This window comes from Schistocerca serialis, chromosome 4 (assembly GCF_023864345.2).
Source record: "Schistocerca serialis cubense isolate TAMUIC-IGC-003099 chromosome 4, iqSchSeri2.2, whole genome shotgun sequence".
Lineage (NCBI taxonomy): Eukaryota > Metazoa > Arthropoda > Insecta > Orthoptera > Acrididae > Schistocerca > Schistocerca serialis.
Genome location: NC_064641.1, coordinates 620457869 through 620470431, shown reverse-complemented (window position 1 = coordinate 620470431; position 12563 = coordinate 620457869). Strand labels below are relative to the sequence as shown.

Sequence of the window (12563 nt, the reverse complement as noted above, 5' to 3'; positions counted from 1 at the left end):
AATAACGATAATAATAATAAGTCGGCATCGCTGCAGACGCTGTCGCAGACCCTTGTGGCCAACGTAACGGCTGCCTTGGGTTACGAGGCGGACCCAGAGGACTCCCACGTGACGCGGATCCTGCGTGCAACCGTGGCCAGGCTCGCCTGTGACGGCAACCAGACCGAGTGCAGGAACACCACGTTCGGCCAGTTCGAGCGCTACATGGCCGATCCTAACGACACCGCCAACTGGTAAGTTTGTGGTCGTCCCTGTCTGGGTCACTGCGAGGAGAAAGAATGATTTTCCAGGAGGGAACAAAACAACAGGTAGACAAGGAGACATAGAAACTCGTTCATGTCCACCACGCCTATTTATCACGAGGTTTTTTTTTTTTTTTTTTCCGGTTATGATCACATTCACAGGTGACAGGCATACCTCGTAACAGTGTATGGCGTTACAAGTACATGTCAAGTTCTTAGATAGTATTCATTACAGTATTATCACGGATTCTATGACATTTCTCTTTTCAGAAAGCCTGTTATCATCTGAAATATTTACCTTCATCTAATCTACTTTAATTGGCATTTCAAAAGTCTCTAAACAGAAAAGAGAAAACACGGTGACATACCAAAGTGAAGTAAATAACATAAAATTTCCGTTATTAGAACGTAAGCATAGTCCCGACTGTCAAAACATGCTATCAAAATAAAGCGACAAGATACTTGCCGTTGTCCATATTAGTGGTAACTCAATTACTCGCTTTGTTTTGCACATATCACTGAACAAAATGTTAGAATCAGAGCATAGAAGACCTATTGCTGGTATATCTTTAACTGAATTAAAAATGTTCATTGTGTTTTGTTTCAAATTCACTGTGCTCTATGGTGGTTAATTGTAATAACGTTTCCTTTTCCCTGCTCTCTGCGGGGAAAAAAAAGCGGGTAAATGTGAGTAATTATGTATATACACTACTGGCCATTAAAATTGCTACACCAAGAAGATGACGTGCTACAGACGCGAAATTTAACCGACAGGAAGAGTGCAAATCATTAGCTTTTCAGAGCATTCACACAAGGTTGGCGCCGGTGGCGACACATACAACGTGCTGACATGAGGAAAGTTTCTAACCGATTTCTCATACACAAACAGCAGTTGACGGCGTTGCCTGGTGATACGTTGTTGTGATGCCTCGTGTAAGGAGGAGAAATGCGCACCATCACATTTCCGACTTTAATAAAGGTCTACATCCACATCTACATCTACATCCATACTCCGCAAGCCACCTGACGGTGTGTGGCGGAGGGTACCTTGAGTACCTCTATCGGTTCTCCCTTCTATTCCAGTCTCGTATTGTTCGTGGAAAGAAGGATTGTCGGTATGCCTCTGTGTGGGCTCTAATCTCTCTGATTTTATCCTCATGGTCTCTTCGCGAGATATACGTAGGAGGGAGCAATATACTGCTTGACTCTTCGGTGAAGGAATGTTCTCGAAACTTTGACAAAAGCCCGTACCGAGCTACTGAGCGTCTCTCCTGCAGAGTCTTCCACTGGAGTTTATCTATCATCTCCGTAACGCTTTCGCGATTTCTAAATGATCCTGTAACGAAGCGCGCTGCTCTCCGTTGGATCTTCTCTATATCTTTCATCAACCCTATCTGGTACGGATCCCACACTGCTGAGCAGTATTCAAGCAGTGGGCGAACAAGCGTACTGTAACCTACTTCCTTTGTTTTCGGACTGCATTTCCTTAGGATTTTTCGAATGAATCTCAGTCTGACATCTGCTTTACCGACAATCAACATTATATGATCATTCCATTTTAAATCACTCCTAATGCGTACTCCCAGATAATTTTTGGTATTAACTGCTTCCAGTTGCTGATCTGCTATTTTGTAGCTAAATGATAAAGGATCTATCTTTCTGTGTATTCGCAGCACATTACACTTGTCTACATTGAGATTGAATTGCCATTCCCTGCACCATGCGTCAATTCGCTGCAGATCCTCCTGCATTTCAGTACAATTTTCCATTGTTACAACCTCTCGATACACCACAGCATCATCCGCAAAAAGCCTCAGTGAACTTCCGATGTCATCCACAAGGTCGGATTGTAGCCTGCCGCGATTGCGGTTTATCGTATCGTTTGCAGCAGCATGGACTATCAGCTCGGAGACCATGGCTGCGGCTACCCTTGGCGCTGCATCACAGGCAGGAGCGCCTGCGATGATGTACTCAACGACGAACCTGGGTACACGAATGGCAAAACCTCATTTTTTCGGATGAATCCAGGTTCTGTTTACAGCATCATGATGGTCGCACCCGTGTTTGGCGACATCGCTGTGAACGCACAATGGAAGTGTGTATCCGTCATCGCCATACTGACGTATCACCTGGCGTGATGGTATGGGGTGCCATTGGTTACACGTTTACCGGTTATGATCACATCCTCAGGTGACAGGCATACCTCATAACAGTGGCACCTCTTGTTCGCATTGATGGCACTTTGAACAGTGGACGTTACATTTCAGATGTGTTACGACCGTGGCTCTACCCTTCATTCGATCCCTGCGAAACCCTACATTTCAGCAGGATAACGCACGACCGCATGTTGCAGATCCTTTACGGGCATCTCTGGATACAGAAAATGTTCGACTGCTGCCCTGGCCAGCACATTCTCCATATCTCTCACCAACTGAAAACGTCTGGTAAAAGGTGGCCGAGCATCTGGCTCGTCACAATACGCCAGTCACTACTCTTGATGAACTGCGGTATCGTGTTGAAGGTGCATGGGCAGCTGTACACGCCATTCCAGATCTGTTTGACTCAATGCCCAGGCGTATCAAGGCCGTTATTATGGCCAGAGGTAGTTGTTCTGGGTACTGATTCCTCAGGATCTATGCACCCAAACTGAGTGAAAATGTGATCACTTGTCATTTCTAGTATAATATATTTGTCCAATGAATATCCGTTTATCATCTGCATTTCTTCTCGGTGTAGCCATTTTAATGGCCAGTAGTGTAGGTAGTTGATCTATGGGTTGTGATGAATGAGTTTGCGCGTACAAAAAAAGTAAAATAAATAGCCGTATCTTTTACTTTTATTGACTTAGGAACGGAAATCTGTTACACTGGCAAGGGTGTGTAGGTCTTGGTTTTTGACGTAAATTTCAAGATGACATCTTTGCCCATTCTTGAGAAAAATGGGTCTCATCAGAAGGACATACAGACACACTACCAACAAACGACAAAAAAATTGTATGTAATGTAATTACAAAGTAAGAATTTTCGATTTTCTTCCTTTACTTGTACTGTGAAACCTCGCTTTCCTACCACATTTCATGATTTTTAGTTCAACTGGAAGTACCATATAGGTTTTGATGAGTGAGTTTGCGATTATCAAAATATGTGTCAGAAGTGGTCGTATCTTTTGATTGTATTGACTTAGAAGCTTAAATTTTTTACACTGTAAGGGCTTTATGGACCTTACTGTTTGACATAACTTTCAGCTTGATGCATTTAACTTGATATCTATATCCATTTCTGAGAAAAATGGAACTTAGCAGACGGACAATAATGTGATCTTATAAGCGTTCCGTATTTATCGAATGCTACCCGGAAACCTAAAAACACTGAAGATGAGCCATTCCCGATACGAGTTTGGTAAATGAAATACAATCATAAGTGCAGCTTATGTTAACGAACGAGATGTGTTTCACTCAATATATGGATCCAGCATACAATATTTTCACGTCCCCGTCAAAGGATCTCCGGATTTCTGAAAATACTGACGTAGGGCACTGCCATCTCATGTCTTAATGACACAAACGTAGTGCAGTTAGAAGTGGAGAGTATAGTACCTGGAGGATAGTGTAGTTGAACACATGATGTTTTCTGCTCAGTGTTTCAATCTAGTGACAAATTTTAGAATCACATTAAGAAATGCGCACTAGAGACCATTCTAAGAAGTTTTCGGCATTGTCCCCTGTTTTTGTTGTTGTGAGGTATGATGTCGTATTTTATACAGAAAAATCTAAATATTTCGAGCTTAACTGCTGTATAACACAGGGTGTGACAGGAGGAATGATCAATATTCAGAGATATGACAGGAACGATGATTCGAATCAAACAGGGCCTCAAACTACATACCTCAAGAGCTATGAACGATTCTTCATGTTCAGCACTATGAAACAAACCTTTTCTACTGTAAGCTCTCTGCTTTCAATGTTTCGAGAAGTGGCAGTGTGGGCCAAAGTGAAAAATGTCCAGTAAATATGGACTCTAAAGTGTATACCTTAAGAGCTATGGACTCTTATTTATCTAAGTTACTATTAAACACGTCTCTTCTACTGAACAAGTGCTCATAGTTCTTAAGGTATGTATTTAAGAGACCCATGATGAGTAGAATTCTGTGTATTTGGGAGACAGTTATATAAAGTGTGGATGGTTAAGCCATATTCCAAGTGTCGTGGACCATCTCGTACCTTCAGACGGGAGAAGGTCTCCTACCATGTGATATTTGATTTTTGCAAATGAGCTGGGTTTCTTTAATGTGTTAACGATTTTACCTGTCTCGGAATTGTAAATTTACGTTAGTTTCCAATTGCTTGAGTTTCAAAATAAATTTAGATTGTAACTGGTTTCTGATAATATTTCTACTTAATTCGATTTCACTCACTCATTACTGGTGTATAGTAGAATAATAATGTAACGGATAGACTACCGTATTAAATACAGTATTGACAAGATTATCAGGATTGCAACACTTTTCAATTTCAATAAAACATTTGTTCCTAAGCATATGACTATGTTGTACCTTGGAACACTTACCACATTTCAAAAACCTTACTTTTCAGGAGTAACTTTTGTAATTTCGGATAACGGCTGCAGCACACGAAAAGTGAAAGTTATCATTATGAAATGTTTTTTTTAAACTCGTCTATTACAGTGCCGGGTAGAGGCGAAAGTCTCCCCTATTTTAGTTTCAGCTACCCAGTGAAACCGTGTTATATATTTTGGCTGCAGGTTGAGGCGACTTGGACGTAACTCAAATTCAAAAAAATCATTCACATCTTATCCAAAATCAGAGCCTTTCACAGATCAACATGTACCATTATCAAAATACAAATGCTATCAAAATTTCCTATAGTGATAAAAAAACATTGTTTTTCATTAACTGAATTCGTAACCTGACCTCAATAGCAAAATACAGGTAGGTATTCTCTCAGCTTATTGGTTCTTGAGACTAACACTCTTCCCTCGCTGCTTTGCCTTCTCCCATTAACAACACACTGAGTTGTATTTCATATTGAAATGTTCCCACTACCTCGGGAAGCATTCCAATTACTATCGATGTGATCAGAGGGTGCTTCTCACATTAAAGATTACACAGAATAGTAATGTCTGCACTTACAAAATTAGGCTCATATTTTTTTGTGTCCTCCACCACCAGATAAACAGTTCTCTGTTGCTGGTAAAAGGAATATTTAACCAAAATCCCCCCATGAACCATGGACCTTGCCGTTGGTGGAAAGGCTTGCGTGCCTCAGCGATACAGATAGCCGTATCGTAGGTGCAATCACAACCGAGGGTTATCTGTTGAGAGGCCAGACAAACGTGTAGTTCCTGAAGAGGGGCAGCAGCCTTTTCAGTAGTTGCAGGGGCAACAGTCTGGATGATTAACTGATCTGGCCTTGTAACACACCAAAACGGCCTTGCTGTGCTGGCACTGCGAACGTCTCAAAGCAAGGAGAAACTACAACTGTAATTTTTCCCGAGGGCATCCATCTCTACTGTATAGTTAAATGATGATGGCGCCCTATTGGGTAAAATATTCCGGAGGTAAAATAGTCCCCCATTTGGATCTCTGGGCGGGGACTACTCAGGAGGACGTTTGTTATCAGGAGAAAGAAAACTGGCGTCCTACGGATCGGAGCGTGGAATGTCAGATCCCTTAATCGAGCAGGTAGATAGAAAATTTTAAAAAAGAAATGGATGGCTTACAATTAGATATAGTGGGAATTAGTGAAGTTCGGTGGTAGGAGGACAAGACAACTGGTCAGGTGCATACAGGGTTATAAGTACAAAATCAAATAGGGATAATGCAGGAGTAGGTTTAATAATGAATAAAAAATAGGAATGTGGGTAAGCTACTACAAACAGCATAGTGAACGCATTATTATGGTCAAGATAGATGCGAAGCCCACGCCTACAACAGTAGCACAAGTTTATATGACAACTAGCTCCGCAGATGACGACGAGATTGATGAAATGTATGATGAGATAAAATAAATTATTCAGATAGTGAGGGGAGACGAAAATTTAGTAGTCATGGGTGACTGGAATTCGAGAGTAGGAAAAAGGAGAGAAGGAAACATAGTAAGTGAATGAAAGAGGAAGCCGTCTGGTAGAATTTTGCACAGAGCGTACCTTCATCATAGCTAACGCTTGGCTCAAGAATCATAAAAGAAGGTTGTATACATGGAAGAATCCTGGAGATACTGACAAGTTTCAGATAGATTATATAATGGTAATACAGAGACTTAGGAACCAGGTTTTAAATTGTAAGACATTTCCAGGGGCAGATGTGGACTCTGATTACAGTCTATTGGTTATAAACTGTAGATGAAAACTGAAGAAACTGCAAAAAGGTGAGAATTTAAGGAGATGGGACCTCGATAAACTGACAGAGCCAGAGGTTGTACAGAGTTTCAGGGAGAGCATTAGGGAACGATTGACAAGAAATACAGTAGAAGAAGAATGGGTAGCTTTGAGAAATGAAATAGCGAAGGCAGCAGTGGATCAAGGAGGTAAAAATACGAGGGCTAATAGGAACCCTTGAGTAACAGAAGAGATATTGAATTTAATTGATGAAAGGAGAAAATATAAAAATGCAGTAAATGAAGCAGGCAAAAAGGAATACAAACGTCTCAAAAATGAGATCAACAGGAAGTGCAAAATGGCTAAGCGGGGATGGCTAAAGGACAAATGTAAGGATGTAGAGGCGCGTTTCACTAGATACTGCCTACAGGAAAATTATAGACACCTTTGGAAAAAAGAGAACCACTTGTATGAATATCATGAGCTCAGATGGAAACCCACTTCTAAGCAAAGAAAGGAAAGCAGAAAGGTGGAAGGAGTATATAGAGGGTCTATACAAGGGCGATGTACTTGAGCACAATATTATGGAAATGGAAGAGGGCGTAGATGAGGATGATATGGGAGATATGATACTGCGTGAAGAGTTTGACAGAGCACCGAAAGACCTGAGTCGAAACAAGGCCCCGGCAGTAGACAACATTCCATTAGAACTACTGATGGCCTTGGGAGAGCCAGTCATGACAAAACTCTACCATCTGGTGGGCAACATGTATGAGACAGGCGAAATACCCTCAGACTTCAAGAAGAATATAATAATTCCAATCCCAAAGAAAACAGGTGCTGACAGATGTGCAAATTACCGAACTATCAGTTTAATAAGCCACGGGTGCAAAATACTAACACGAATTCTTTACAGACGAATGGAAAAACTGGTGGAAGCCGACTTCGGGGAAGATCAGTTTGGATTCCGTAGAAATGTTGGGATCACGTGAGGCAATACTGACCCTACGGCTTATCATATAAAATAGATTAAGGAAAGGCAAACCTATGTTTCTAGCATTTGTAGACTTAGAGAAAGCTTTTGACAATGTTGACTGTAATACTCTCTTTCAAATTCTGAAGGTGGCAGGAGTAAAATACAGGGAGCGAAAGGCTATTTAAAATTTGTACAGAAAGCAGATGGCAGTTATCAGAGTCGAGGGGCACGAAAGGGAAGCAGTGGTTGGGAAGGGAGTGAGACAGGGCTGTAGCCTATCCCCGATGTTATTCAGTGTGTATATTCAGCAAGCAGTAAAGGAAACAAAAGAAAAATTCGGAGTAGGAATTAAAATTCATGGAGACGAAATAAAAACATTGTAATTCTGTCAGAGACACCGAAGGACCTGGAAGAGCAGCTGCACGGAATGGACAGTGTTTTGAAAGGAGGATATAAGATGAACATCAACAAAAACAAAACGAGGATTATTGGAATGTAGTCGAATTAAGTCGGGTGATGCTGAGGGAATTAGATTAGGAAATGAGAAGCTTAAAGTAGTAAATGAGTTTTGCTATTTGGGGAGCAAAATAACTGATGATGGTCGAAATAGATAGGATATAAAATGTAGACTGGCAATGGCAAGGAAAGCGTTTCTGAAGAAGAGAAATTTGTTAACGTTGAGTATAGATTTAAGTGTCAGGAAGTCATTTCTGAAAGTATTTGTATGGAGTGTAGCCATGCATGGAAGTGAAACGTGGACGATAAGTAGTTTAGACAAGAAGAGACTAGAAGCTTTCGAAATGTGGTGCTACAGAAGAATGTTGAAGATTAGATGGGTAGATCACATATCTAATGAGGAGGTACTCATTAGAATTGGAGAGAAGAGAAATTTGTGGCTCAACTTGACTAGAAGAAGGTATCTGTTGGTAGGGCATATTCTGAGGCATCAAGGGATCACCTATTTGGTATTGGAGGGCAGCGTGGAGGGTAAAAATCGTAGAGGGAGACCAAGAGATGAATAAACTAAACAGATTCAGAAGGATGTAGGTTGCAGTAGGTACTGGGAGATGAAGAAGCTTGCACAGGATACAGTAGCTTGGAGAGTCGCATCAAACCAGTGTCTGGACTGAAGACCACAACAACAACAACAACCTAAATTCCTTGTAATGTAGGTTGCTCTGCTAGGAAAGAGAATTCTGGGTTTTATTGCAGCCGGTTTCTCTATGTGTATATGTCATCATAATAATCTGCAGAATTTTGCTTTGACTCATCGTCGTTAATTCATGAAAAATACTCAACATTTCCACTGTCAAAGTGTTCCGTCACCACGAGCCACGTGCATTCAACTGCCATTCTAGTTCCCTCCAAAACCCATCTCCTCCAAAGAACAAACAATTGACAAAACATTAACATCTGCATATTATGTAAAAGTTACTTGCATAAAACAAAGCAGACACGAAGATCTGCACATAGTAACGGGAAGGATAGAAATGGGAAAGTGGTTCAATTTCAATATTCGGTAACTATGGTTTTTTGTTTACTAAGCGACAGTATCGAAGGTTTTCCAGAAGCCAATAAACATGATGTCAACTTCAATGCCCCAACTTTAAGTCATGTCTGAGATTCGCGCATTCATGTTTACCGATCAACAATGATAACAACAAACATGAATTAACCTGTTGTCAGATTGGTGAGACACGGAAGCTTCCAAATACGCGTGCTAATCAAAAGCAGAACCTTATTTCGCTGGAAATGGCTAGAGAACACCTAATCACAATACAGTATCTTTTCCAGGGTGGACCCGGATATGAAAAGCGTCGTGTATTGTGAAGGTATTCGCCAGGGCGGTGCAGAGGCGTACGATTTCCTGCAGGAGCTGTACCAGAACACTAGCGTCATCTCTGAGCAGAGCGTCATACTGGAGGCGCTCACCTGCCAGGAGGATCCCTCAGCCTTCAGGTGAGCTACGGTTGTGATACCTACTGCGTGGGTGCGTTAAACCAACCACTCTGGCATAAACATTCAGTCAGTATAATTGTCCCTCTTCATTGCCATTTACATTTGCATTTTTTAAAACATAAGCCTCAAAGCGTTTTGGCTACAGCCATCATCACAATCACATTTAAAATCTCGATACATTGTATCTCGCCAATTTGAAAGGTGGCTTTCATTTGTGAAATCCATTTCGCAGATTATTCTGCATGTTTGAAGTAAATAAACCCATATAATGGTTAATTAGTCTTATTAGGTGGTTTAGAAAGAGAGATACGTGATGATTAAATACATGTCTAAAATAATACGGGCTTTGGTAATGATAATATTTAGTTGTATGCTGTAGGTGTAAGCAAAGTAAATTTGCCAGTGGAGTCGAGGAGTGGTCGGGCTTAGCCGGGGAGGCGAAGGCCGGCGAGCGCCGAGAGCATTGTGCATGGGCCGGGGGTCCCAGGGGATGAGGCCACTGACCTGCAAGCATCAAAAGGAACGCCGCCGGAGCCCAGGTGAGAGGGAGAGGGGAAATGTCGAGCAGACAGAGAGCGTCCAACGTACGTGCTGGCGCCACCCGGTCGCGCGCTGTTTTAGCGGCAAATGGGCTGAGCTCTGATTGGGCAGTTCATAAGAAAGTGCGGGAAACGCTGAGGGTCAAGGCCCGCTGTTTGAACAGAGAAATTTTGGATAGGTGGAGAAATTGTATCACTCCGCGAGTGAGATGTGGGAGGCCTTTGCAGCGTTAGGATTGGCTGATTAGAGTTTGACGGCAAGATTGTCGCAAGAGCATCGAGAGAGCGAGGAAGGAAGAGAGCGTCTTGTGCCGTGAAAGCAGACAGTCGCAAAGTTCGGTAGCTCTGAGATAGGGACTTACATTCTTTACAGTAGGACATCAGCGTCCACGATAGGCATTGCATTGACTACTAGTATAATTGCAGTTGATTCCACATTATAGGCTGGCAGTCTCCATTGAACGTCGTCTACAAGTGCGCAGAGCTATCATACCGGTATTGCACGTTAGTACAAGACGCACTGGGCTGCACCTTAAAGATTGTTGAGCCAGTCTTGAAAGCGTTGTATACCATTTAGAGGAAATATAGGGCTTGTGGTATTAGCAGTTTCTGATTAGTTTATTCTACTCAAGATATTTGAGAGACTTATCTTAATTCAGCGACCTCGCAGCTACAGTCGTCCCCCAGCAGTATCGACGGAGCCAGCACGCTGGTAGACGGTATTGTAAAACTTGCAGCAGCGGCAGTAAAGTGCAGAAATAGTTGTTGGATCGTGTTCTTGCCATCCACTGAGCATCCGTGCAGTTTGGCTTACGATTCGTTATTGGTTATTTGTCTTTTTGCATGTTGTTTTGTTTGTTTCTTGGTGGTGGTGTCTGAAGTACGTATTATTTCAGACACAAAAGAGATTATAGGAACGCAGTCAGATCGCATTTACCATTTGCTTATCCAGGGGCATAATTAAATCTAACTTCGCATCAACTCAACATTAAGAGCTGAGAGCCAATCTTACCAGCGTAGTACATCTAGGAACAGTGTACAATTTGTTTAATTTGTTTTCATTCATGATTTGTTCAATATGATCTAATTTCTATCGTGAGACAATTTACAATAAATACAAGTTATTTACAATATCGCTTTGATTCAATAGTTAGTGGTAGTTAGCCGTCACTGTCACATTAATATATTTTATTCGTGTTTAATAACGGCCACTACCCAATATGAAGGCTTCCAAATTCACATGTTCACTTGTACAATGACTCATGGAATCACATTTAAGATCTCAATTTATCGTATCTCGCCAGTTCACATGTACACATGGTTCAAATGGTTCAAATGGCTCTGAGCACTATGGGACTTAACTACTGAGGTCATCAGTCCCCTAGAACTTAGAACTACTTAAACCTAACTAACCTAAGGACATCACACACATCCATGCCCGAGGCAGGATTCGAACCTGCGACCGTAGCGGTCACGCGGTTCCTAACTGACGCGCTTAGAACCACACAGCCACACCGACCGGCCATGTACACATGTCCCTTGACTCAAGGTACATGTATACATGTGAACTGACGAGATACAGTGTATTGAGATCTTAAACGTGATTGTGATGATGGGTGTGGCCAAAACGCATTGAGGTGTATATTTAAAAAAAATAAAAACAAAAATAGCGATAAAGACGTACAATTATATTGATTAGTGGTAACATTCGCTGATTTGTATAATGATTTTATGTCATTTATGGAAAAAAAGAACATATATTCAACATTCTTATAGTGTACGAGAGAAGGCGATTAACTTCCCACAGTGTATTTCCTGTACACTGAGCATATAATTTGTATGACGAAGAAGGTACATGTTAAGTGAAAGAAGAGTGCAGAACGAAAATAAGAGATCAGCTAATACAGATACCATTGGCTAAGATCGCAGGTGACAGCTCTTCTAGTTGAAAAGAAGACTTTGAAGAATTCTGCGAACTTGGTAGCCACCTTAGCATGGAATTTGAGTTAAGTACCAAAAAAGACGAGTGTGACAGAGAATTAAGTAATCAACTTTTACATTTTTTATACTTTCAGAATACAACATTGTTTTATAAGAATTATATCTTCCGTTGGTCACAGAACACCCTGCAGGCATCTTTTCATAAATTTTGATATTTTGAGTATTGTTTCTCTCCATCTTGTATAGATCCTTTGAAGTCACAGATATTTCTGTTTTTCTCAAAACCTAATTCAAAGCATAAATATAATGTGAGCACCTGAAACAACCTCTAAAACGATGTAACATTAGTACAGGAAGAAGTAATTCACATGAGAAGAAATATATTCTACACTCTGATTGAACAAGTAAAATGTCTTGAGGGTAATGTGGTGGAATTTACGAATGAATTAAAGAACTTTCTGTTGGGAAACTTGTACTGCACTGAAGAATATTTTAATAGAAACTCTTCAAATTAATGTATAAGATTATAATACAGTGTGTTTGAAAACAAACTCTCTAGTTTTAATGTGTC

The 12563-nt window shown here is 41.1% G+C and overlaps 1 protein-coding gene across 1 annotated transcript in view; it reads left to right on the top strand.

Moving 5' to 3' along the window:
• The window catches only part of LOC126474639 (aminopeptidase N-like), a 177851-nt gene that overhangs the window by 132580 nt on the left and 32708 nt on the right, over nucleotides 1–12563 (top strand). The window contains exons 13-14 of the mRNA XM_050102117.1: nucleotides 37–233; nucleotides 9348–9512. Coding sequence (XP_049958074.1) covers nucleotides 37–233; nucleotides 9348–9512 — 362 coding nt within the window. The remainder of the gene's footprint in view (nucleotides 1–36; nucleotides 234–9347; nucleotides 9513–12563) is intronic.